Below are 23,495 nucleotides of genomic sequence, written 5' to 3'. Positions count from 1 at the left end.
AGTCTCTATATAAATTTGAATACACTTATGTGTCTAATTTTCTCTGAAAAATAACTTTTTTCATTCATATTGAAGGTATTTAAAAAGCAACTTGGTAATATTAAAAAATCAGAACTAGAGGTATCATGGGACTAGGAAGAGAGATGAAATAAACATTTTAAAAATAAAAGAAAGCTTCTATTCATTATTATCTGGAAAAAACTCAACTACTCTGTCACAAAAATAACAAAAGAGCAATATTTAAAAATTATGGAGGAACAACAGAACAATAAACAGCACTGATAATTTTTAAGAAAAATAACTTCATTAATAGTTCTGTATGGTGAATGGAAAGGATTATGAGTGATGGTACGTGCTGCAATTATGCAATATAATGCAAATACACTTTACTCTTAAATATTGTAACAACTCTAGTATATTAGGGTTCTCCAGAGAAATGGAACTGATGGGATGAATAACACACACACACACATGGAACTGGCTCATGCAATTGTGGGTGCTTGCAAGTTTGAGATTTGTAGGGCTGTCTACCAGGCTGTGAATTCTGGCAGGACTTGATGTTGTAGTTTTGAGTCTGATGATAGCCTGGAGGTAGAATTCTTTCCTGAGGGGGATTCAGTCTTTTCTCTTAAGGCCTTTGATTGATTAAAAAGGTGATTTACTCAAAATCTACTGGTTTAAATGTTCATCATCTCTAAAAAACACCTTCACACCACCACATACACTGGTGTGGAGTGGAGCAAATGGCTAAGCTGATGCAGAAAATAAACCATCCCAATTAGCACATTGAATCAGGCTGAAAGGAATACACCTGGCTTAGACTGGCAGGTGTAACAGAAACTCCAGTTTGCAATATAAGTGAAGGAGAGTGAGGTGTTCAGGCATGACAGCTGTTGCCTTACAGTTTAATAATTTTGCTTGACTTATTTAAATAAGAAAGAACTGATAAGTGGGAATTTTCCTATGATTTCATTGATATCATTAAAATAAGTCATTCTAGATGCCCTAAGCTGATGAATCAAAGCCTTCTGCAGCTTTGATGACAGAGATGCTTCAGTGAAGAAACAAGCGTAAAAATAACCCTAGCTGCCTGCTGGGGCCACCGTGGGGTGCTTGAGCTGGAAGCCAACTTTCAGCATGAATGGGCTGCTGGGGGAATGCTATTTCTAGTTGTCAAGCAGGTTTAGCATCTTTTTCCAACATCCTGGCAACTGAACGGGAGAAACTGAGATCTACTAAAGGATCGCTTAGAAAGCAGGTCATTCAAAACAGAACACAGAAGATGTATAAAAACCAGAATATTTATCTTTTAAAAATACAACTTTGAACACTACTGGCAACTCATTTACAAAGGATTTTCGTGAAATACTTGGCATTGGCTTTGCTTATTCAGTGCATTCTCTTACCTTCAGTGGAGCTCAAGGGAGGGCATGCTTGTGTTATCCAAAGCACCAATATCACTATCACCACAAGAGGAAATAAATAAATGACCATGTCTGTCTCAGAACATTAACCCCAAGCCCCTTCCTTTGCTTTCCTTTTCTGCCAAACAAAACTTCCTGAATGGTCCACCTACATTCCACCATTGCAATCTGTTGATGAGCACCACAGACCTGGAGATGTCCCAGGCAATCAGCACTCCATGTGGAGCTGACACATTTGCAGGAAGCCTCATACAGCCTGGCCCATTATTTATTAGTTCATCACTATTAATACTCATATCAACTCTTTACAAACGTTCAGCATGAAGTAAATATAGTATTTACAGCAGTACACAGTTTGTAGTTCAACACACTGACAGCAGAAGAAAAGGGACCAACAGACTGCAAGAAGGCCAGAGGGCAAAGAATATTAAAATAAATCCCTTCTGCTAATGCTTGCATGTGTGCGCATGCCCACGTGTGAGCGCGTCTCAATTTATAGAAAACTAAACATGCCCTCCTTTGAAAGCAGACTATTTACAAGTGATTGTGAATAGCATGAACACATGCTAATCAAACTGGATACTTGCTTTCTGTGAATACATCTAGAATTATTTTTAAATTCTGAAATAAGACCTTTTATCTATTAGAGAAAATAACTTTGGAACATCTGTCAACTTTTGGTTCATAGTAATTCTGCAAAAAGCCACAAAACATGCTTTGTCATTTCAAAGGTGACCCTGGTCAGGCACCCTCTAGAAGACTCTGATGTGTCTACTGGGACTTGGAAAGACAATGGCAGTTACACAGAGTATCTAGTGCTTTTTTCATTCCTTTTACCAGTAGCAACATCAATGTGAAGAGAAGTCTGGAAACACAGATTACATACAAATCATCAAAACATTTCAGTTAATAGTGCTTAAAAAAATGCCAAGGTCTACAATAGTAGTACAGACACGGAAAACACACCAAATACTCTTTAGCCTCAGGACTTTTTCAATACAATTAATAAGAGAAGACAACTAATCGCCAGAAGGGGAAGGAAGTTACAGCACTTGAGGTTTGAGGCAATTTCATTTTAGGGCCTGTAGCTCGAGGTGCTGTTTCTAGGATCCTTATTTTAACTCAACAGATATTCCAGAAATGAACTGACAAATTTAAATTAACTTCCACTTGAAAACCATCAAAAATACAAATCACTTTCTAAGCTTGTACAACACACATTTATTTTCAGGACCCCAAGTTGTTTGACAGAACTTCAGGTCAGTTTCAAGCCTTCAAAGCCACAGAATTTCCATCTCTTTTCCAGGCTGGCTCCAACTCCTGTCATTTCCTGCTTGAAGGTATGCTGGAGTCTACTCATGAGACATTCCACATCACTGGTGCAGATCTGTGGGACAGAGAGGATATTCTCTAATAAAAACCAATTTCACGCTCCCAGTATGTTTTTCCCCCCACTGTGGCCTACTTTAGAATGTGGGTGTGCATGTGTATATTGGGGTGGGAGGGTTAACTTCCTCTCCCTCCTTGTACATTTGTGCATGTTGGTAGAGAGGCTTTCAGGCAGCAGTGTTCCTCTGCTGTGACCACCAGACACAGTCCACTGAACTTGCTATTGAAGAGAGCTGGTGTAGGTTGCGAGGAAAGGTTTGGGTATGTAGTCAGCTGAATGATGGCTGCTCTGTGCTGGTGACACTACGTGCAGCCCAAGTCTTTGGAAGAGAAGGGAAGCAGAAATGGCTGCCACCAGAGCAGAATTCTTCACTCATGCATTAGCTCATTAAGGAAAAGTAACAGGAATGGGGAATGCCTTGTGTTCTTAACTCTTCATATTTTCTCTCTCCCCACTTAACACACATGTGTATGTGTACACACACACACACACATACTCATCAACACAAAAACTAACTTTTGACTCCTTCAGGCTTGTTTTAGGTGATCATCTTTGCATTAATAGCCACCTTCTTAGCTGTGAGCCTGGGCACCAGGGCTTGGCTGAAGAGCACCAAGAGATACTTGTAGTATCTACCATAACTGGAGCTGGAGGGAGGGAACCCTCCAATTCTCCTGTCATCACTGTAGGCTCTCATTGGGAGGTCCTTGACACTACACTGGCAGGAAGCTGCTAATGAGGATCTATGTCCAGGCTAGGAGTAAGTCATGTCTTCTTCCCAGTGCCAGGAGTAGATTGGATCTAGTTAAGTGAAAGAAGAACATTGCAGGGTATCATACAGAGTAGAATCCCATTTTGAGAAACATAAATAGATAATATTTATTGATAGATACATGTCATATAGGTATAGCATTTAAAATGGAAAAGGGTCAGAAATATATGCCAGACTATTTATTAACCCTTGAAGGGCTGGGGATCTAGCTCAGTGGTACAACACCTGCCTAACATGTACAAAGATTTGGGTTTGTTCCCTAGCACGGCAAAACAAAACAAAACAAAACAATCTATTAATCTTTGAGGGGTGGGATTGTAGGTAACTTTCCCTCTGCTCTACTGCTATTCTGCTTCTCCTTTTAAGAAAATGTTATGTATTATTTTGTGAGTTAAAAAAATAACCAGATAATTATTTTACTGATATGCAGTTCTATTTCCTATCATTACAACTGACTACATGGCTTTGGTAATCCCATCCCATGCTCCCCTTCACTACCCAATGGACTATTTAATTGTAGAATAGCATCAAGAGGGAAATGAGAGGGGAGTGCTAGCTAAAACTAAAACAAATGCCATCACGGAATATATATCACCACAGTTACAATATGGTTAGAACAATAAGATTCCCAAATGGGTCCATGTCTTTCTTAAGAGGACATATGCTTAAATGGCTTGACATTTTGGACATCAGAGTGTCAGGAATCTGCATTCAAATATCACTTCCCAGGAGGCCTGGATCCTATGAAATAGTAAAATCCAGGAGCAGGTTTAACTGAACGCTGCTTCTGAAAAAAAATGTATCAATAGCTTTTTTAGTTTTAGTAGTTAAGAATCCCCTCTTGCCTCTAAGGGGTATCCCCGACTTCCTAGAAAATTAGCTTTTCCTCTTGCTCCAGAAGCTCTGTGAGCTCCTCAGAAGGATATCATCAAGGGAAGGAAATGGCCCCTAAGACCTGATGTGAACAGATATTCAGCTCATGGTTCCATCTTTTTTTTTTCTTTTGGTCCCTGCCTTGATTGTTTCACAGTAGGTAAGGACAGTGGTGATGGTGGAGGGGGAATTGGAATAAGACTTCCAAATTTGAAAGTTAACATTTGCTAAAGGCCAAAGGAATGGAACAAAAGTTGGATGGGTAAGAAAGCTAATAATGGCTAATTTTCTGATTAATTTGCAGCTTATATGTAAATTAAGAGAAGGAAGAAAAATTCTTCTAAGATGTATCTTGGAAGTAGTATACCAAACTCATTCAAGTCTGCTTGAGACTTCTGTGGATTTAGAACTGAAAAGTCTCAAGTCCCAGGAACAACCCACTTTAGTCCTAGGCAAACTGGGACAGATAGATGGTCATTCTGCTCTAAGGAGGAAGCTCTATACTGAATTACTGTGAGACAGAAAGTGTTGAAAAAGTTTAGAGCAGTAAGTAATGGCTATTTATGCTTGAGGAAAGTAAGGTCACCTGTTCACAGAGAACCCTACATCCCCTGGCACCTCCCTTTCAGGCCCCCACATACCTTATTATCAAGACGATGCAAGTAGGAACAGATGTATTCAATGCTTGCTCCAAATGGGTGAACATGAAGGAATGTGGAGATAATCCCTATAGAGACAATACCCCAGAGGTTACACCTGAGCACAGTATTCCTTAAGATTCCATGTGACAGAAAACTCTTATACACAATAACATGTACATATATACAACATCAGTATGCTGAGCTCTAATCCTAAATTTACATATATTTCATTTAATATATATATATATATATATATATATACACATATATGNATATTTGGTACCAGAGATTGAACCCAGGAGTATCAAAGCCCTGAGCACATCCCCAGTCCTTTTTATTTTTATTTTGAGACAGGGTCTTGCTAAATTGCTTAGGGCTTCACTAAGTTGCTGAGGCTGGCTTTGAACTTGCAATCCTCCTACCTCAGCCTCCTGAGTCACTGGGATTACAGGTGTGTGCCACTGTACCCATCCTCATTTAATCTTTATAATAACCCCATGAGGTAGGTGATGCCACCCCCATTTCACAGATGAGGACATTGAGGCCACAGAAAGTTTACGCAACTTGCTCAAGATCACATGGCTGTTAAGTGACAGAGCTGGCATTTGAATTCAGACAGTCTTTCTTAATTACTACACACACTGCCTGTTACTATACTGAATCACATGTAGAAAATCTAGCATATGAAGAATCACTTCCATCATCTGTGATGGCTAAGGACTATTTGAATTCTAGAATTTTACAAGGATTTAGATAGATTGTGCTATGTTTTTGCAGTTCCTTTACATGGTCTTTAAATTAGACTTTGGCCTCTTAGGTGTAAGTAATGTCTTGCTATTGTGGCAATCATACACATCATCTATTTTGCCTGATTAACCTAGTGCTTCTTACAAGAGAATCTGCTGATTGTATTTGGGTTTTATTTTGCAAGTAGCTCTGTAAATCCAAACATTTCCTTTGTGGATGACTTAAGTGGTCATGAGCATTTTCTGCACAGAGCTCCATATCTCTTCATGCAGCAGAATTCTTTTATTTTTTATTTTTAGACAGGATCATGCTAAGTTGCTTAGGGCCTTGCTAAGCTGCTGGGGCTGGCTTTGAACTTGTGATCCTCCTGCCTCAGCCTCCTGAGTTGCTGGGATTACAGGCCTGTGCCACTGCACCTGGCCATGCAGCAGAATTCTTATAGCAGTTTAAAGGAATGCAAGTGATTTCTACTCTAACTCTGGAGTGACTGGCAGCTGTCAAGTGCCTTGATTGTTCTGGCTTTCAGATTAATCATTCTAATCTCTATCTGGCAAAAAGTGGGGAAAAAAAGTTCAAAACCATACTATTTCTTCCTTAAATTATTTTGAATTCGCCTCCTTTCATAAAATCTTTGGCACATAAACAAGACCTAAAATTGGGTTTGCTACAAATTGCCAGGAAATAAAAGTGAAATTTGATTTCGTTTATAAACTACAATTTTTATGTTCTTTTAAGAGACTGATAAGGAATAGCACCAGTTTAAACTGTAGCTTAAAGTTCAGTCAGTTCTTTGTGAAAACTGCCCAAATATTGGATGACAAAGGGGTGGGCTGTGGGACTCTGGGAAAAACTGATGGTGGGGCTCAAAATTTGTTCAAAACAGATGATAATACTAACTAACATTACTTTATTCTTAAATGACTAGGTGAATTGAATTCCCAAATACTGATTTAGCTGAGAAACTTAAATTTTGAAGAAGACAGTTCATGTTCCAGGAAAGTCTAGATGTCATGGCCAGGAAAAACTCTCAAATGTCAAGAAATAATTCTATAGGTTTAAAAACACTAAGCAATTTTTGTGAGTCCATATCCCATGAAATAATTTAAAAAATAGATTCCTCTTTCTCTCTGTCAGCCCAAGACTATGTTCTTGGAAAAAAAAAGAACAAGAAACACTTACTTTTAAGAATAGTTTTTCTAGGCTTCCTTCTACCCCAGCACTTCTCTGGAGTCTCCCTGTTTCCATGCCAATGTGTTAAAAATTTTGAGTTGGAAAATATTAAAAGTTGTCACTTTTTTGAAGATTCAACACCAGATCCCCCTATGCATCTTTATTAATATATCAAAGTGCTGAGTCTGAGTATAATATCCATTACCAAAGGAGGTAGATATATCTTAAAAATATGAAGATGCCAATCAGTGTGGAAGATTTTTCGAGACTGGGGTGGGGCTACTGTTTGACCCAGCTTCTTAGAGGACAGCTGGGATTAACTATCCCTTCTTAAATGATTGAATATTTTAGAACCTCAATATGATACTGTTCTCCAAATGAAAAGTAAGTGAGCATTTGTGAATATACTGTAAGTGTAAAATGGTTTCCATTTACTGAGGGCTTACTATGGGCCAAGTCCTGTGCTAAGTGACTCAGGCTAATTATCATATTTAATAATCACAACTTACTTCTTCTTCTTCTTTTTTTTTTGGTACCAGGCATTAAACCCAGAGGCACTTAACCACTGAGTCACATCCCCAGCCCTTTTTGGAATTTCTGGAGAAACAGAGTGTCTTTTTGTATGCTAATGAATGACAGGTGGCTGGGGTCCTTTGAATAGCTTCAAAGTCAGGTTGATTGCCAGTAAGACCAAAGTATGATTAGAGGGTTGGAACTTTCAGGACCTCCCCTCCCACCAGGCCCCCCATCATGCCTACACAATGAATCCACCATAGACACCTCAATATGGAGTTCAGAAAGCTTCCCAGTTAGTTACCACAAGATGCTGGGAGGGTGGAATGCCTAGAAAGGGTACAGGAGTTCCATATACTCTCTCCTAGTACCTTGCCACATGTATCTCTTAGGTTTGGCTGCTCCTGAGTTGCATCCTTTATGATAAACTGGTAATAGTAAGTAAAGCACTTTCCTAAGTTCAGTGAGTTGTCTTCCTGCCCCAGGGAACAGACCTTGTAGCCAGATCAGATAGAAATGTGGATAACAGTGCTGATTTGGATCTGGAGTGTCCCCCAAAGGCCTCTGTTATGAGCTTAGTTCCCAGCCCATGGCACTACTGGCAGGTAGTAGAAATTTGAAGAGGTGGGGCCTGGTGGGAGGTCTTCCAGTTACTGGGGCATGTCCTTGAAGGGAATATTGGTACCCTAGCCCCTTACTTTCTCTCTTTTTCATATCCTGCCCATGAGGTGAAGAGTTTGCCACATACTGTTGCCATGACGTACAGCCTCATATCAGGTTCAAAATCAATGAAGCCAACTAATCTGAAATTTCCAAAACAGTAAACCAAAATAAACACTTCTTCTTTTTAAGTTGGTTGTCTCAGGCATTTGTAACAGTTAAGAAAATCGAACACTTTCAGGGACCCAGTATTGGAGACTGGTATCTAAAGTCAGGGCTGATTTGTGGGACTGAGTCCTTAAATTGGTGGTAACTTTAGCTAGTTGGTGTCATAATTGAATAGAGTTGAACTGAATTGAATTAGAGGACACCCAGTTGGTGTTGGAGGGTTGGATAAGTACTGTTGGATGAGGTATCACATATTTGCTGTCAGGAAGTATAAAAACACCTTCTCAGTTGGAGTCAGAAGTGTCATAAGTAAAAATGTCCCAGCCTGTGCCTGGAAAACTTGAGAGGCAGACACTTGCTCCAGAGGCTCATCTGGCAAAGCTGTTTGCCCAGCAGCATCTGCACTAGCCCCCTGAGTGGATATGAGAGGGCTTAGCTATCCTTGCATAGAGATTTAAAAAATCTACAAAGTGCTTCTCCAGCTGACCCCCCTCTTAGCATAATGCTCATACTGACACATTTGACATGGCTGTGCTACAAAGAGCTTGAAGAGGGTTGGGAGCCGCTATTATAATTTTTATGGAAATCTGTACTAGTTCTTACTCTATTGTCTCCAGGACTCTGGGTTCTTGCACTGTCATAAATGCTTGCCTTATTAATCGTAGGTAAACCCCACCCCACCTCCACTGGATTCTATGGATTGTACGTTGTGTGTTAGCTTCCTTACCCACTAGCAGTGCTTCCCGTTCAGATTTGACAGGACTGCTATTCATGGTCTTTTCAAGAGGGTAGTCACTTTCCTGGCTTGATGCACACAGTCTAGAAGCACAGCTTTCCTGTGGGAATAATGTAATTCCTGGGTAAGTTTACCGTCTTTGGCAATGCAGTTGGTTTCAATTAATTACTCAACACATAAAAATCTTAAGACAGGTCCATAAAAGCAATATTGGCCAATTTGGATGATAGAATGGGAGGGAAAACAGTATGAATTATAAAAGCATCAGAGATAATGCAAAACATCTTCACATGGCTTCAAACACAGAAAAAATAAATAATTATCTTCAGCTTTTTTCTTGCTTTCAATATTCTTGATTCTACATAAGTAATCTGGGGAATGAGATTCAATATTTATTGTGTACTAACTAGAAGCCAGGTACTATTAGATATGTATTATCTCCACTCTACAAATGAAGAAAGTAAGTCTGGAATAAATTAGGTAAACTGGCCAAGATCACATTGCTAGGAAGTGATAGAGCTAGCATTTCATTCATTCACAGTCATTCATTGTTAAGAGGAGCATTTTTTAAAAAAAGAAAATGGTACATTCCATCCATGAATGGAGATTTTGTAATGTAGACAATTCATACACAGGAAATCAACTGTTGGCTTTTGAGCTAAAAATGAGAGCCTCTATCTATTGACTAGTGATTCCTTCTCTTCTCTGTGATAAAGACATTATCATCTAGAATATTCCTAACTTGACAGTAAGAAATAGCAATAACCAAAAATATAGTCAGTGATCTTCTTTGTTGAAAAATTGTTCTGTCTCTGAGTATAGTAGGTAGGCTATATGAGATACACTTTAGTTGAAATCCATGGCTTCAGACCGTTCATGGATCTTTCTTTCCTTGGGTACTGAGAACAACTTTTCTGTAGTACATATGTGAAGGAAAAGACTTGAGAAGAAGGAATAAAAGAAATTGTTTCAGTGTCACTGCTTCAGTCTTTTACTGTTGTAAAAGAAAATGCTGGGGAACTGCTCCTTGGGGGGCAAATGATGGCCGACTCAGATGCTTTGTCACTTCCTCCCTTCCACAAGCCCTCAGCAGGAACAGGATTCCTCTGTTTTCTTTAAAGATGTCTTCAAAGCTTCCTGGATGCTGTCTCTGAATGAAATGAATGGTCTATGTTGCAAGACATGTTGTTTTGTGGATTTACAGGCTTCCTGGCCACAGTCAGAGGGGAACTCTTTCTTGATGCCCTATTTAATCTTTGGCCTTTAGAATCCAATCCAAGAGGTAACAATTATGCCAAGTTTGATTTACACCCCTGGTTCACTTTTAATCCACAGGCTTCACATCTATTTCTAACCCCTTTAAAACATTAAATGATCCAGTAAGCCATTTCTTAAGTGTAAGAATTTAATGAATGGAGGTTGATTTAAGATATTGAGATTTCCTGAGAAGTTTTAGCCATTTTGAATAGAACCATGGCCTTACTGAAGCCCAATTTCAATTTATTATAGCTGGTGTTTAAAATAATTAAAGGTATATTGAAGGAAATGCTTATTACCTTGAATTTTATCAGCAGATTCAAAGTGCTAATTCTATAGACATAAGTCTCATTGTTATATCGCAAAACACTGACAATGACTCACACTGTGGCTTCCTGTCAAGAAATCCAAACAAAAACAACAAAAAAGATCCCACCTCACCAAAACTTATTGCTTTCCTTTCAACCTGAAATTACTTTTGCAGTCTAATGTGATGGTACTTTGCTTCCTAACCTAATTGTGTCAGGTTGAAATATTTGGCCACAAATCAGCTTCCCAGAGAAGATCAGTTTATAATGAACTGTCATGAATTTATTTAAAAGAAGCTTTTGCTTAAAATAACAGGAAAAACATATTCTGACTCACTGTTTTTTGATTATCACTTGAATCTCTTTCCATGTCCTCTTTAGCTGCCACTTCATGGGTATATTCAGTTTCTGAGGGGGAAACACTTATTCTTGGCACAATCCAGCAAGTTTCTTCTATGCCATCTGACCTATTGTGTTTTAAAATGACATTCTTTGCAAAGCAGAAAGCTGCTTGTACTCAAAATGTCAATCCTCAGGAGTGATTCTAAGCATAATGTCATTAGTTTAAACTTGGTTCTATCTATGGCTTCCTAGATACACACTCCAGTTCAAGCAGAAAGCAAAATCAAGCTATGTAGAAGCTCTGGGACAATTTAGAATCTCTGATAGTATGAGGAAAGTCCTGATAAGTAGAACAGCTTTGGCACTTTTCAATTAAATGCTTGATAAATGAATTTCTCTGGGATTGTGCTCATTTCTTTAATTGCACTCACAAAACTGGAAAGTGAGTTGGTTTTATGATGTGGAAGAATTAAAAGCATATTGCAAATGGCCTCCAGAAGAAAACACTTTCAATCATTTGCTTCAACTATACCAAGGTTGCCAGTTCCTGATGGCACTCTGGGGGACATCACTGTGCTGGTAAGCACACCAGGGGCCTGTACGCATTGCATCTTCCTGAGCTAAGCAGAGAAGATAAATAGCAGGAGCTCTTGAGGAATTATATCATTGTTGGTTTTGGATTCTTGGTCCAGCTCCTAGTCATTCTCTTCATTCTGAGACAATCTATCAGGCAAGTTTGGGTCAATGACCCTTCTTTTTCAGATAATAACTTCAGCTGAATATTCAAGCACAGAGGACATTGGAGAGGTATAACAAGGACACACCTATCAATAGACTTTATATACTTTGAATAGAGTGGGCACCTGACTCATGATAGTGATGCGCTAATCCATCCAGATGTCCTCAGTAGTGATTCTTACCACCGCTTGCAGGCTCTCACTTGATAAAGTCTCATTTTGCCTCCCATGATGCTATTATCCAGCTTTAGGAAACTGTGTCTCTTCATTCTTTTCCAAGGTTTCCTTTCCTTTTCTGTTGGCTATTAATTTAACTTGTAGCTGCTCATGATTATATTGGATGGACTCTATTCAAAGAAATGTCCATGTTCTAGTTGCACATGTGTTTTTTCCTTTACTAAAATGTCCAATTAAAGGTATTTTGTGTCATATGAACTCTCTCCATATTGCTATTTGTTTTACAGGAAGAAGCAGAGAAGAGATGTGCACACTGCTCTTCTCCAAAAGGGAAGACTGAGGAACTTGAGGGAGGGACTAATTTTTAGTCATTGTAAAATATACTATACAGAACCTTTAGAAATGGCAAGGACTCAGATCTAAGAGCAGAACTTTGATATAAGAATTATTCTGGAAAGGTACTTTTAATCCCCAACCAGCCAAATATTCCATATTGATTTCTATTGCAAACACTTACAGGGCATGTTCATTGTCACAGGAAAAGGTGGAAAGGGGCAAGGGAAGAGGTTCATTTAGGATTCTTTTACCTTTTCTTTAAGATTTTCCAACATTTTCTCCACCTGTAGCTTGTCATCTTTGATTTTTTCAAGTTCAGCTTCTTTCCTTTTGTATTCCTCTTGGACTTTGAGGAGATGCTACAACAAAGACCAAAGACAATCAAGTCTCTAATTAAAAAGCCACACTTCACTTAAAATTCCTGGATGAGCTCAGATATCAGATGGGGCTGGCCTCACATTCTTCCAGCAAACAGAACCTTTTTCCATTCAAACATTTGGAAAATGAAGATATATTTTTACTGTAAGTTATTTTATCTGGCTTATATGAATTTTTGTTGAACTTGGCCCTGAGAAACTATTTGATCTAGTCACTTAACTTCTTTTCCATTCTGGCCAGGGGTAAGGGTATGGTACAGTTAATATTGTCTGGGAAATAGCTTGATTGCTGCATAGATGTGGACTTAATGTTGTAAATCATACTTGCAAATAGCCATTTGCCTAAACAATTTCAATTTTTATGAAGAAAGTAGTAAAGAATCAAAATTTCACATATGCTCATTTCTATATTTCTAGGTAAATAGCTGGATTTATCATTATTAATAATTACAACAAATACTATTTATTGAGGTCCTAATATATGCTAAGCATTGGGCTAAGGGTTTCATTTGCATGAACTACTTTAAGCCTCACAATAACCCTATGACACTATTATCTTTGAGGCTTAGAGAAGTTAACTGTCTTCCCTAAGGCCTTTCAGATAGGAAGTGGCAGAACTAGATTTTAAACAGGCCATATCAACCCCAGAGTCCATGTTCTTAACCACAATACTATACTATACATCTTTTGAGAGAAGTTGGGAGAAATTTGATAATTGATTAGAAGGCTATTTTCTGTATAAAAAGTAATCAAAGTGAGTGAAATTAATTTTTTTAGGAGATAGAGCCCTAAAATCTCACTGAAGTATTTGAAAGGATGAAATGAAAAAATTCATCACTTTCATTTTGCATTTAAGTGGCAAAACTGTTCTTATGTTCAATGGTTTCAAAATCAATATTAGAAGGAATAAATAACAGCAAAATGTTTCCAAAGTCTTACTTTTCAAAGGCTTGCAAAAGACCACTGGGAGGGCTAAAAATGCGGGGTACAATGTACACTGTCCAAGTTCTTTGAAGTCGAACACAGCAAACACATTTTTTTGTTAGAAAGATCTCTGATATAATTTTGTGTTCCAATTAAACTCCACGATGACATTAAAAGGAAGGTAAGCATTACTTCACTGATTTTGTTAATAGGAAAAGTGAAATATTAATGTGATATTACTTGTCATACAAGAAGATAATAATACAGGGCTGCTAGTGCCAGAAGAGACTCCCAGTTCATCAGTTGTAATTTCCAACTGGCAATTAGCTTTGCACTAGGTAATTCTGAGGCATAGAGTTTAAAAAATTATTGCACAATTTAAGTTGTAAGGAAAATGGTTGGTGGTCTGGCACAACAGAAGGAAAGAGTACCCTTACTCACAAGTGCTACTTCTTTACAACAGTAAATGCAGATGTTGATATCTTTTAAACTGTAGGCTCACTCTGGTCATAGTTACACCAAACTTCTGTATATTGAGCACTTGCTATATAATGTTGAATGTGAATGCAATTGGAGTTGGATGCAATTATTTATTTATGTGCAGGCAAGCTCATTCACATAAAAGACTGAAAACAAAATAAAATCACATAGAATGAATTATTATTATGCACCCATGGCACTGATACTTACAAACTCATAATGGCTCCACTTTCAACCAAATCAAGTATAGGATCCTTGCCATTTCTTCTAAAAGTATGTATTATATATCATTCCATCAACTAGATACAAATTCATTGGCCCTTTTTCATATCTAAATAATTGAGGTTCTTCATAATGATCCTGAGGTCTTCCTATCTAGATCCTGAAGTATTTCTGAAGCATCAAGAACAGATCAGATTCTGTTCAGTGTAGTTTTTTTTTATGTTTTAACTTTTTAAGTGATTTTTAAAAAAATAAATGACAGCAGAATGCACTACAATTCTTATTACACATATAGAGCACAACTTTTCAAATCTCTGGTTGTACATAAAGTATATTCACACCAATTTGTGTCTTCATACATGTAATTTGGATAATAATGTCCATCACATTCCACCATCCTTGGTAACCCCCTACCCTTCCCTTCCCCTCCCACCCCTCTGCCCTATCTAGAGTTCATCTATTTCTCTCATGCTCCCCCTCCCTAATGTAGTTTTAATGTTAAGCATTTCTCACTGAATGCTCTTGTTTTAAAACTGGTGATCCATTGCTATCTCTGTATTAACCAGAATATCTCATTAACACACAGCACATGTACTTCCTTCCTCAGCCATGCCAGAAACTACAACATCAACAAGAGGAAGAGGTTTGATATCCCATTTACTTGCAGGAAACCCTTTTACAAATGAGGAATTAATGCTATTGTTCCCAAAAGCACAGAAAACAAATATGCCTGTACCTGTTGCATTCCTTGTAGGGCTTGTTGCAGGAGTTTCAGTTGTTGCTCCTTGTTTGGATCATCTTCTCTGTGGGTTTTGCCTTGTTCTTGCTTGAGCAGTTCTACCTCATTCCGATAGGCATCAAGCTGCCAACGGAGGCTGTCATTTTCTTCCTTCAGGGCCTCTGCCTGTGATACTAAGGCTAAATGATTAATGGAAAATGTTAAAACATATCCAGATTACTTTCTGTGTTTAGTTGAATACATGAAAGGTTGATATTTTAAATGAATATGTATAAGTTATCTCATAGAAGAAAAAGGTGCCAAAAATGTATATTGGAGAAAAGATAGTTTTTTAACAAATGGTGCTGAGAAAACTGTAAATCCATATGCAGAAGAATGAAATTTAACTCTTATCTCTCACCCTACACAAAAGTCAACTCAATGTGGATCAAAGACCTGGAAATTAGACCTAAAGAACTAAAATCAGCATACTATAATGATACAGGCATGCCAGTGTTTATAGCAACACAATTCACAAGAGCCAAGTTAGGGAACCAGCCCAGGTACTAATCAACAGGTAAGTAGATAAAAAAAAATGTGCTATATGTACACCATGGAATTTTATTTAGTCACAAAGAGGAATGAAGTTATGGCATTTGTAAGAAAATGGATGGAAATGGATATTATCATGCTGAATGAGATAAGCCAGATTCAGAACATCAAGGATCAAATGTTGCTTCTCATATGTGGAAGTTAGATCAAAATAAGGTGAAAAGGAGGGGTGGGAATCTTGTGAAAATAGGAGGGAGATCAGTGGAGTAGGGGAAGGAGATAGAGGGAGAAGGAGGACAGATGGGAAAAAGGAGGGATGATAGAATAAAATTGACCAAATTATGCTACATACATATACAAATATACCACAGTGAATTTAACTTTTTTTAAAAATATTTTTTTTAGTTGTTGATGGACTTTTAGTTTATTTATTTGTATGTGGTGCTGAGAATCGAACCCAGTGCCTCATGCATGCTAGGCAAGTGTTCTACCACTGAGCCACAACCACAGCCCTACAGTGAATTTAACTTTCATGCATATCTATAAGAACCATTAAAAAAACTATAAATGAGTAAAAAGAAGACCAGTAGAATAGAGAAAGAAGAACAGAAGGGGGAGGAGGAAAGGGAGTGAAAGAAGAAATATGGACTACAGTGAGCAAATTATATTACATGCATATATGATTATGTCAAAGTGAAGCCCACCATTATATATAACTATAATGTACTGATAAAAACACTTATTTAAAAAGCCTCTTGAGGAGGAGGAGTTTAGGTCTAAATTAGCCAGGACTACAGAGATGGACACAAAATCCATACAGACCCATTTTTATAAGTGAGCCAGAATTCTAACACACAAGAGTCCTCATCATACTTCATATTCTCCACCCCCAAATATAACTAAAATATATTCCCAAGTAAGATACTTTTATTATCTTACTTGGTACTTTTATTTGAAATGCAGCAAGTTATAAGAGCCTAGTAATAAGAAAGTATAGGACTAATTGCCTCAAACTGACAACTGCCTACACAATAATTTTGCTGAAAGATGTTTTTAAAGAATGCAGCATTGACTAGTCTTACAGAAGAAAAGTAAATGTATAAACTAAGACATTAAGATTTCTAGTTTCTGGTCTACCATGTGAGAAGCTTAAAAATTTCCACTTTGTCTTAACAGGAAATAAACAGCTGAATGAACTGAAAAATCAATAGCTCTTCTTATATCCTTCAGGGGAGTGAGGTCAAAGGGCAAACTGCTGGTCCCCAAATTGGAGTTACAGACAGGCGGACCTAGTGAATCATGACTTATAGAACCAGAAACTCATGAGCAGAAACCTCCATGGGAATCATTGTCAACTTAGCAAAACAAACTGTAATTGACAAATTGTTGGCGGCTCAGTGTGGATAGTCTGTGAGTTAAAAACTCTTGAGGGGTTGGGGGATACTTTTTTTGAAAGCTTTACCTTCAGGAACACTACCAGTTTTCACAGTGAGTGTCAGAGAAAAAAAATCTCCTTTTGCTTCTGGCAAGGGAAAGGAAAAGAACCATTTTGAATTTTGAAATGCCAGAACATTCTGTTCTTATTTACATAACTTGCTCTTACACAAAACTATTTTTACCAGAGCCTAACCTGCTGGGGTTTTAAAAGAGCCTAACAAACCTGGTGGAAGGGAAATACTGAACTCTAGTTCCTTCCAGCCATTCTGCCCACCAACAGATCAGGGAAATAAAACTGATGAAGTCCATAGTCTGGGGATACAGACTCACCAAAAAATGGAGACTTGATCATAGAACTGGAGAATATTTCTCCTCCTCCCACACAAATGAAGGCCTATATGCTGGAGTTTCTTACACTCAGAATATCATGTCTGGATTTAACAAAAGATTAAAAGACATACTAAATGGAAAAAATATATTTGAGGATACAGAGAAATATCAGTACAGACTCAGATATAGAAAAGGAGCTGGTGTTATCAGTCTGGCAATTTAATAATTAAAAAAACCCTATGGTTAAAGGATCAGTAGAGGAAAGGGGCCAGGATATGGAATATGGAGGGGGTGGGAAGCACTGGGGAGTCATATTGGCCAAATTATATTGTTACACATATGCATGTATAAATATGCAATAACAAATCCCACCATTATGTACAACTGTAATGTACCAAAATAGAAAAACGTAGAAAGAGGAAAAAACCCTATGGTGAATATGCAAAGGGCTTTATTGGAAAAAGTAGATAGCATGCAAGAAAACGTGAATAGTACAAGCAGAGAGTTGGAAATTCTAAGAAAGAATATAAAAAATATTAGAGATCCAAAACTGTAATAGGAATGAAGAATGCCTTTGTTAGGTCAATAGTAGATTGAATATGGCTGAGGAAAGAATCTCTGAGCTTCAGGATATGATAATTAAAAACTTCTCCAAGACTAAAAACCTGTCTTTGTCCATTTGGGTTCTAGAAAAATATCATAAACTGGGTGGCTTATAAAACAACAAATTTACTTCTTATAGTTCTGTAAACTGGAAAGTACAAGATCAAAGTACTAGTAGTTTTCAGTGTCTGCTGAATGTCCAATTCCTGATTCATAGATGGTGCCATCTAGCAGTATCCTTGCATCATAAAGGGGCAAGGGCAGCTCTCTGGAGTCTCTTCTATAAAGGGGACTAATCCTATTTATGAATGCACCACATTTCCCCAAAGCCTCACTTCCCCCAATATTGTCACAATGGTGATTAGGTGTCAGCATGTGAATTTTGGGGGAACATAAATATGCATACCATAACAAAATCAGAGAGAAAAAAAGACTAAAGGAAAAATAACAGAATATCCAGGAAGTAGGGGACACCCACAGCAGCAGTAATCATGTATAATGGGAAAACCAGGAGAAGAAAGAAAGAAGCAATACTTAAAGCAATAATGGCTGGGAATTTTCTTAAATTAATGTCACATGCCAAACTACATATTGAGGAAGCTCAGTCAACACCAAGTAGGATAAATGCCCCCCCCAAACTACACCTATGCATATCACACTTAGATTTTAGAAAATCAAAATAAAGAAAAAATCTCAAAAGAAGTCAGAGGAAAACAGCACCTTACCTATAGAAAAGTAAATATAAATATTATATCTGGCTTTTCAGCAAACAAGAAAAGTGGAGTGAAGTATTTAAAGATTAAGAGAATAAACTCTAGCAAATTAGAATTCTGTACCTTATAAAATTGTTCTCCAAGAGTGAAATAAAAAGAAATGTTTTCTCAGAAAAGTAAAAACTAAAAGCAATTTGTTGCTATTAATCTGCCTTGCAAGAAAAGCTAAAAGAAGTTTTCCAGAAAAGAGAAAAATGATGTCATAAATTTAGATCTGCATAAAGAAAGGAAGAACATATAAATGAGTAAGTGAAGATAAAATAAAACCTTTTATTTTTCTTATTCAAGTGATTCAGCATATAACTGTTCAGAATAACAGTAGCAAAAAAATGTGTTCAACTATATACACTTATGTATATGTGAAATGAATGAAAGCAATAATACAAAGGATGGAAGAAAAGTATTAGGAATATTTTGTAATTGTAAGGAACTTGTACTACCCATGAAATGGTGTAGAGTTATTTGAAAGTGGCTTTGGATTACTTGTAAATGTACAGTGCAAAATTTTAGGGAAACTACTACTAAAAATTACATAAAAAGAAGTAAAATTGATATGCTAAGAAAAAGAGAAAATAGAATAATATAGTATCCTTCATTTAAAACCAGAAAAGGCAGAAAAAGTGTAGAAAACAAAATAGTAACAAAGAACAAGGGTGACCAAAAGAAAACAGCTGCAAACATGGTAGATGTTTATCCAAATATACATACCAGTAATCACTTTAAATGTCATTGCTCTAAACACACCAATAAAAGATAGATTGTCAGAGTGGATCAAAAATAATAACCAAGTATATGACTCATAACAAAACCACTTCGAATATAAGGAAATATGTAGATCCAAAGTAAAGAGAGAAAGGTATATCATTCGAACACTTTTAATTAAAAGAGAATTGAAATATCTATATTAATTTCAGACAGAGAAGACTTCGGAACAAGGAAATTAATGGATAAAGAGAGGCATTACATAATGCTAAAGGGGTCAGTACTCCAAGAAGATGTAACAATTCTTAATGTGTAAGAGGCTAACAAACAGAACATCGAATATGTGAGGCAACCACTGATAGAACTTTTAGGAGAAATAGATTAACCTCCTAACACCCTTCTGTCAAAAATGGACAGTTCTAGGAAGCAGAAAATCAGTAAGAACATTGTTGAACTCAACAATCCCATCAATCAACTAGATATAATTGACATCTATAGATTACTTCATCCAACAGCAGCAAATTACATATTTTCTAGCCCACATGGAAGTTTTTCTGAGAGACTACATATTAAGCCACAAAATATACCTTAACATCTTTTAAAAAAAGGAAATAATGCAATATATGTACTTAGACCATAGTGGAATTAAGCTAGCCATCAATAACAGAAAGATAGCTGGAGAATCCCCAACTATTTAGAGATTAAACACCCTACTTATAACAAATTGGTCAAAGAGAAATATGAAGGGATAGCTCAGTGGTAGAGCCCTTGCCCCTCACGTGTGGAACACTAGGTTTGATTCTCAGGACCACATAAAAATTAATAAAGGTATTGTGTCCATCCATAACTAAAAAAATACTAAAAAATAGAAATATCAAGAGAAATGAAAAAAAAATATTTGGAACTAAATGAAAATGAAAATACAACTTATCCAAATCCATAGAATGCAGCAAAAATGGTGCTTAGAGGGAAATTTGTAGCACTAAATGCATATATTAGAAATGAAGAAAGATCAAAATCAATTATGTGAACTTCTACCTTAGAAAACTAGATAAAAAGAACAAATTAATCAAATCAAATGTACTTCAGTAAGCAGAGAGTTTGGCAGTTTATTACAAAATCATATACATATGATTTTATATTTTTATCTTATCATAAAATCCAGCAATCATTCTTTTACACCAAATCCAGCATTTATCCAAATTAACTGAAAGAAAATGTCTGCACAAAAGTAAATATACATCTGTAAAAATGTATATTTACAGAATCTTTATTAATTGTCGAAATTTGATGCAACAAAGTTGCCCTCAGCAGATGAATAGATAAATCATGGTATATCCAATGTGATATTAGTCAGTACTAAAAAGAAATGAATCATCAAACCATGAAAATATATGAAGGAAACTTAAATATATAGTATTATTAAATGAATGCTGTCAATCTGCAAAGGCTACATATGATATGATGCCAACCATATGGTGATCGGGAAAAGACAACACTGGGGAGATAGTGAAAAGACAGTGGTTGTTAATGGTTAACATTAAGGGAAGGACGAATAGGCATAGCACAGAGGATTTTTAGAGCCGTGAAACTATTCTGTATGACATAAGCATGTAGGATACATCCCATTATATATTGGACAAAACCCAGAGAAGGTACATCATCAAGAGTGAACCCTAATGTAAACTATGGATTTTGTATGCTTAATGATGTGTCAATGGACTTATTGAAACAAATGCACCATTCTGGTGGGAAAGGTTGATAGTGGGGGAAGACTTCCTTTTTTAGGGACAAGGATAACACTCTGCTTTCTACTCAATTTTTCTCTGAATCAAAAACTGCTCTAAAAATAGTTTGTTAATAAAGAAATAAAGACACATGGGGGAAACCTAGGTTAAATTTAATTATTTATGTGTTTGGGTACATTCTCTAAGGTCCAAAATTATAAACCTATTTCAAAATATTTAATTAGGAATTTTCATTAATTCAACAAACATTTATTGAGTGCCTTCTATATTCCAGGCTTATGACTATTTAAAAATTGTGATCCACTAATCTCTATTGTTTACATACTATATTAATGGAAATATTTGTAGTTTCTTTCTTCTCCATCTTTTTTTTTATAGAAATGTGGGGAACTGAACCCAGGGCCTTGTTGCATGCTAGGCAAATACTCTTCTACTGAGCTATACCCTCAGCCCACTTTTTTGATTAATATCAGGAAAAAATCCCAGAAAAAGAGATATTATCAAGATGGATCAAAAGTTAAAACTGTATATTAAACTTATAAAGAAGTTAAAAGGCAATTTGACAAAGATGTGGATTTTCTCAGCTACCTATGCACAGGGACTCTGGGTTTAAAAAAGGGAAAAAAGTAATAAGAAATCAAACCATTGAAATTTTAAGTTATAAAAGGTATAAGACGTATTTTCTTTTTTGACTTAATTTTAAAAAGTCTTTTTAGATGTATATGACAGTAGAGTGTATTTTGACATGTTATACACACACAGAGTATAACTTTTTCTAAGTAGGATCCCATTCTTGTGGTTGTACATGATGGGGAGTTACATTAGTCATGTATTCATATATGAACATAGGAAAATTATGTCCGCTTCATTCTAGTCTTTCCTATTCCCATCCCCCTTCCCTTCATTTCCCTTTGTCTAATCCAGTGAACCTCAGTTTTTCCCTCTCCCCCTCCCTTTCTGTGTGTTAGCATCCACATATCAGAGAGAACATGATAGTCTCTAGTTCCACCCATTTACCAGCAAATGCCATAATTTCATTCTGTTAGAAGTGTTTTCTAGGGCTGGGGTTGTGGCTCAGTGGTAGAGCACTTGCCTAGCATGTGTGAAGCACTGGGTTCGATCCTCAGCACCACATATAAATAAGTAAATAAATAAAATACAGGTGTTGTGTCCATCTACAACTTAAAAAATTTTTAATAAAAAGTGTTTTCTAGCTGGCCAATGGCTTAGGAGGCTGAGGCAAGAAGATTGTGAGTTCAAAGCCACCCTCAGCAAAAGCAAGGCCCTAAGCAACTCAATGAGACCCTGTCTCTAAATAAAATAAAAAATTGGGCTGGGGATGTGGCTCAGTGGTCGAGTGCCTCTGAGTTCAATCCCTGGTACCCCCCAAAAGTGTTTTCTTTCTTTAACCTTTGTTTCTTTGTTTATGTGGCACTGAGGATCAAATCCCGTGCCTCATACATGCTAGGCAAGTGTTCCACAACTGAGCTGCAACCCCAACCCCAAGAAATATTTTCTAAAGGGATTTCAAATAAAGATTAATTATTCTCTATATAAGGAGGGGAAAGAAGTTGTGATATACAAAGGTGAAATATATAGAAGAGAACTGAATTCTGAGGGGAAAAACAAAACAAAACAAAACAAAATCCCAAACACCCTATTCCTAAGGGGAAGCTGCCTTTAGGAAGCACTGGGTTTACTTCAATGCCTTGAACCTAAGGGTTTTCCTAAAACTATTAGGTACTTATGTAGGTCTCTGTGATCAGATTGTCTATCCACAGCAGAGAGAGGCAATGTACTTGGAAAGGTTCTGCAGAGAACTATCTTTAAGTAATCTCAGTATCTGTGGGTGGCCATGCAATTATCCTGATATGGCAATTTTAAATCTCTCATTTTAATTTAAAAAAATTACAAAAGACCTTTGGTATGACACTTTCATTTTATGTTTGGGTTTGTTAAAGATTTTAATTCTTGGTGTAATTACACAGATTTTATGTCTTTGAAGAGAAAGCCAACAATACAAAGACTTGGATTCCCAGCACTCCAAATACTATCTATTCTTGCCTTCTCCCAACTTCTGGGATACTTTCCATCAGAAAGGCAGTATTTCTATCATAACACCAAAGGAAGATGCTACGAGTTATGGTGATTGTATATACAAAACTGTGTAGAAAAAAGGGCAACTATCTGCCAAATAAAGGCAGAAATATTTGGTTTGCTTGTTTTTTTTTAAAATTTTTTATTGTTGGTTGTTCAAAACATTACAAATTTCTTGACATATCATATTCCACACTTTGATTCAAGTGGGTTATGAACTCCCACCTTCACCCCATACACAGATTGCAGAATCACATCAGTTACACATCCATTGATTTACA

At 36.8% G+C, this 23,495-nt stretch overlaps 1 protein-coding gene across 9 annotated transcripts in view; it reads right to left on the bottom strand.

Annotated features, from left to right (window-relative positions):
* Positions 1-1,283: 1,283 nt before the first annotated feature.
* The window catches only part of Enox2 (ecto-NOX disulfide-thiol exchanger 2), a 312,495-nt gene continuing 290,283 nt past the window's right edge, over positions 1,284-23,495 (bottom strand). For all 9 annotated transcript variants that reach the window (XM_048797094.1, XM_048797089.1, XM_048797087.1 and 6 more), the window contains 5 exons: positions 14,991-15,172; positions 12,503-12,610; positions 9,086-9,194; positions 5,101-5,186; positions 1,284-2,811 (listed from right to left, as the gene is read on the bottom strand). In XM_048797094.1, the coding sequence (XP_048653051.1) occupies positions 2,680-2,811; positions 5,101-5,186; positions 9,086-9,194; positions 12,503-12,610; positions 14,991-15,172 (617 nt within the window). In that variant the 3' untranslated portion in view covers positions 1,284-2,679. The remainder of the gene's footprint in view (positions 2,812-5,100; positions 5,187-9,085; positions 9,195-12,502; positions 12,611-14,990; positions 15,173-23,495) is intronic.

Source organism: Marmota marmota, unplaced genomic scaffold (genome assembly GCF_001458135.2).
Source record: "Marmota marmota marmota unplaced genomic scaffold, marMar, whole genome shotgun sequence".
In the NCBI taxonomy this organism is placed as follows: Eukaryota; Metazoa; Chordata; class Mammalia; order Rodentia; family Sciuridae; genus Marmota; species Marmota marmota.
The sequence above is the reverse complement of the archived record's forward strand: the minus strand, read 5'-3'. Positions and strand labels throughout refer to the sequence as shown.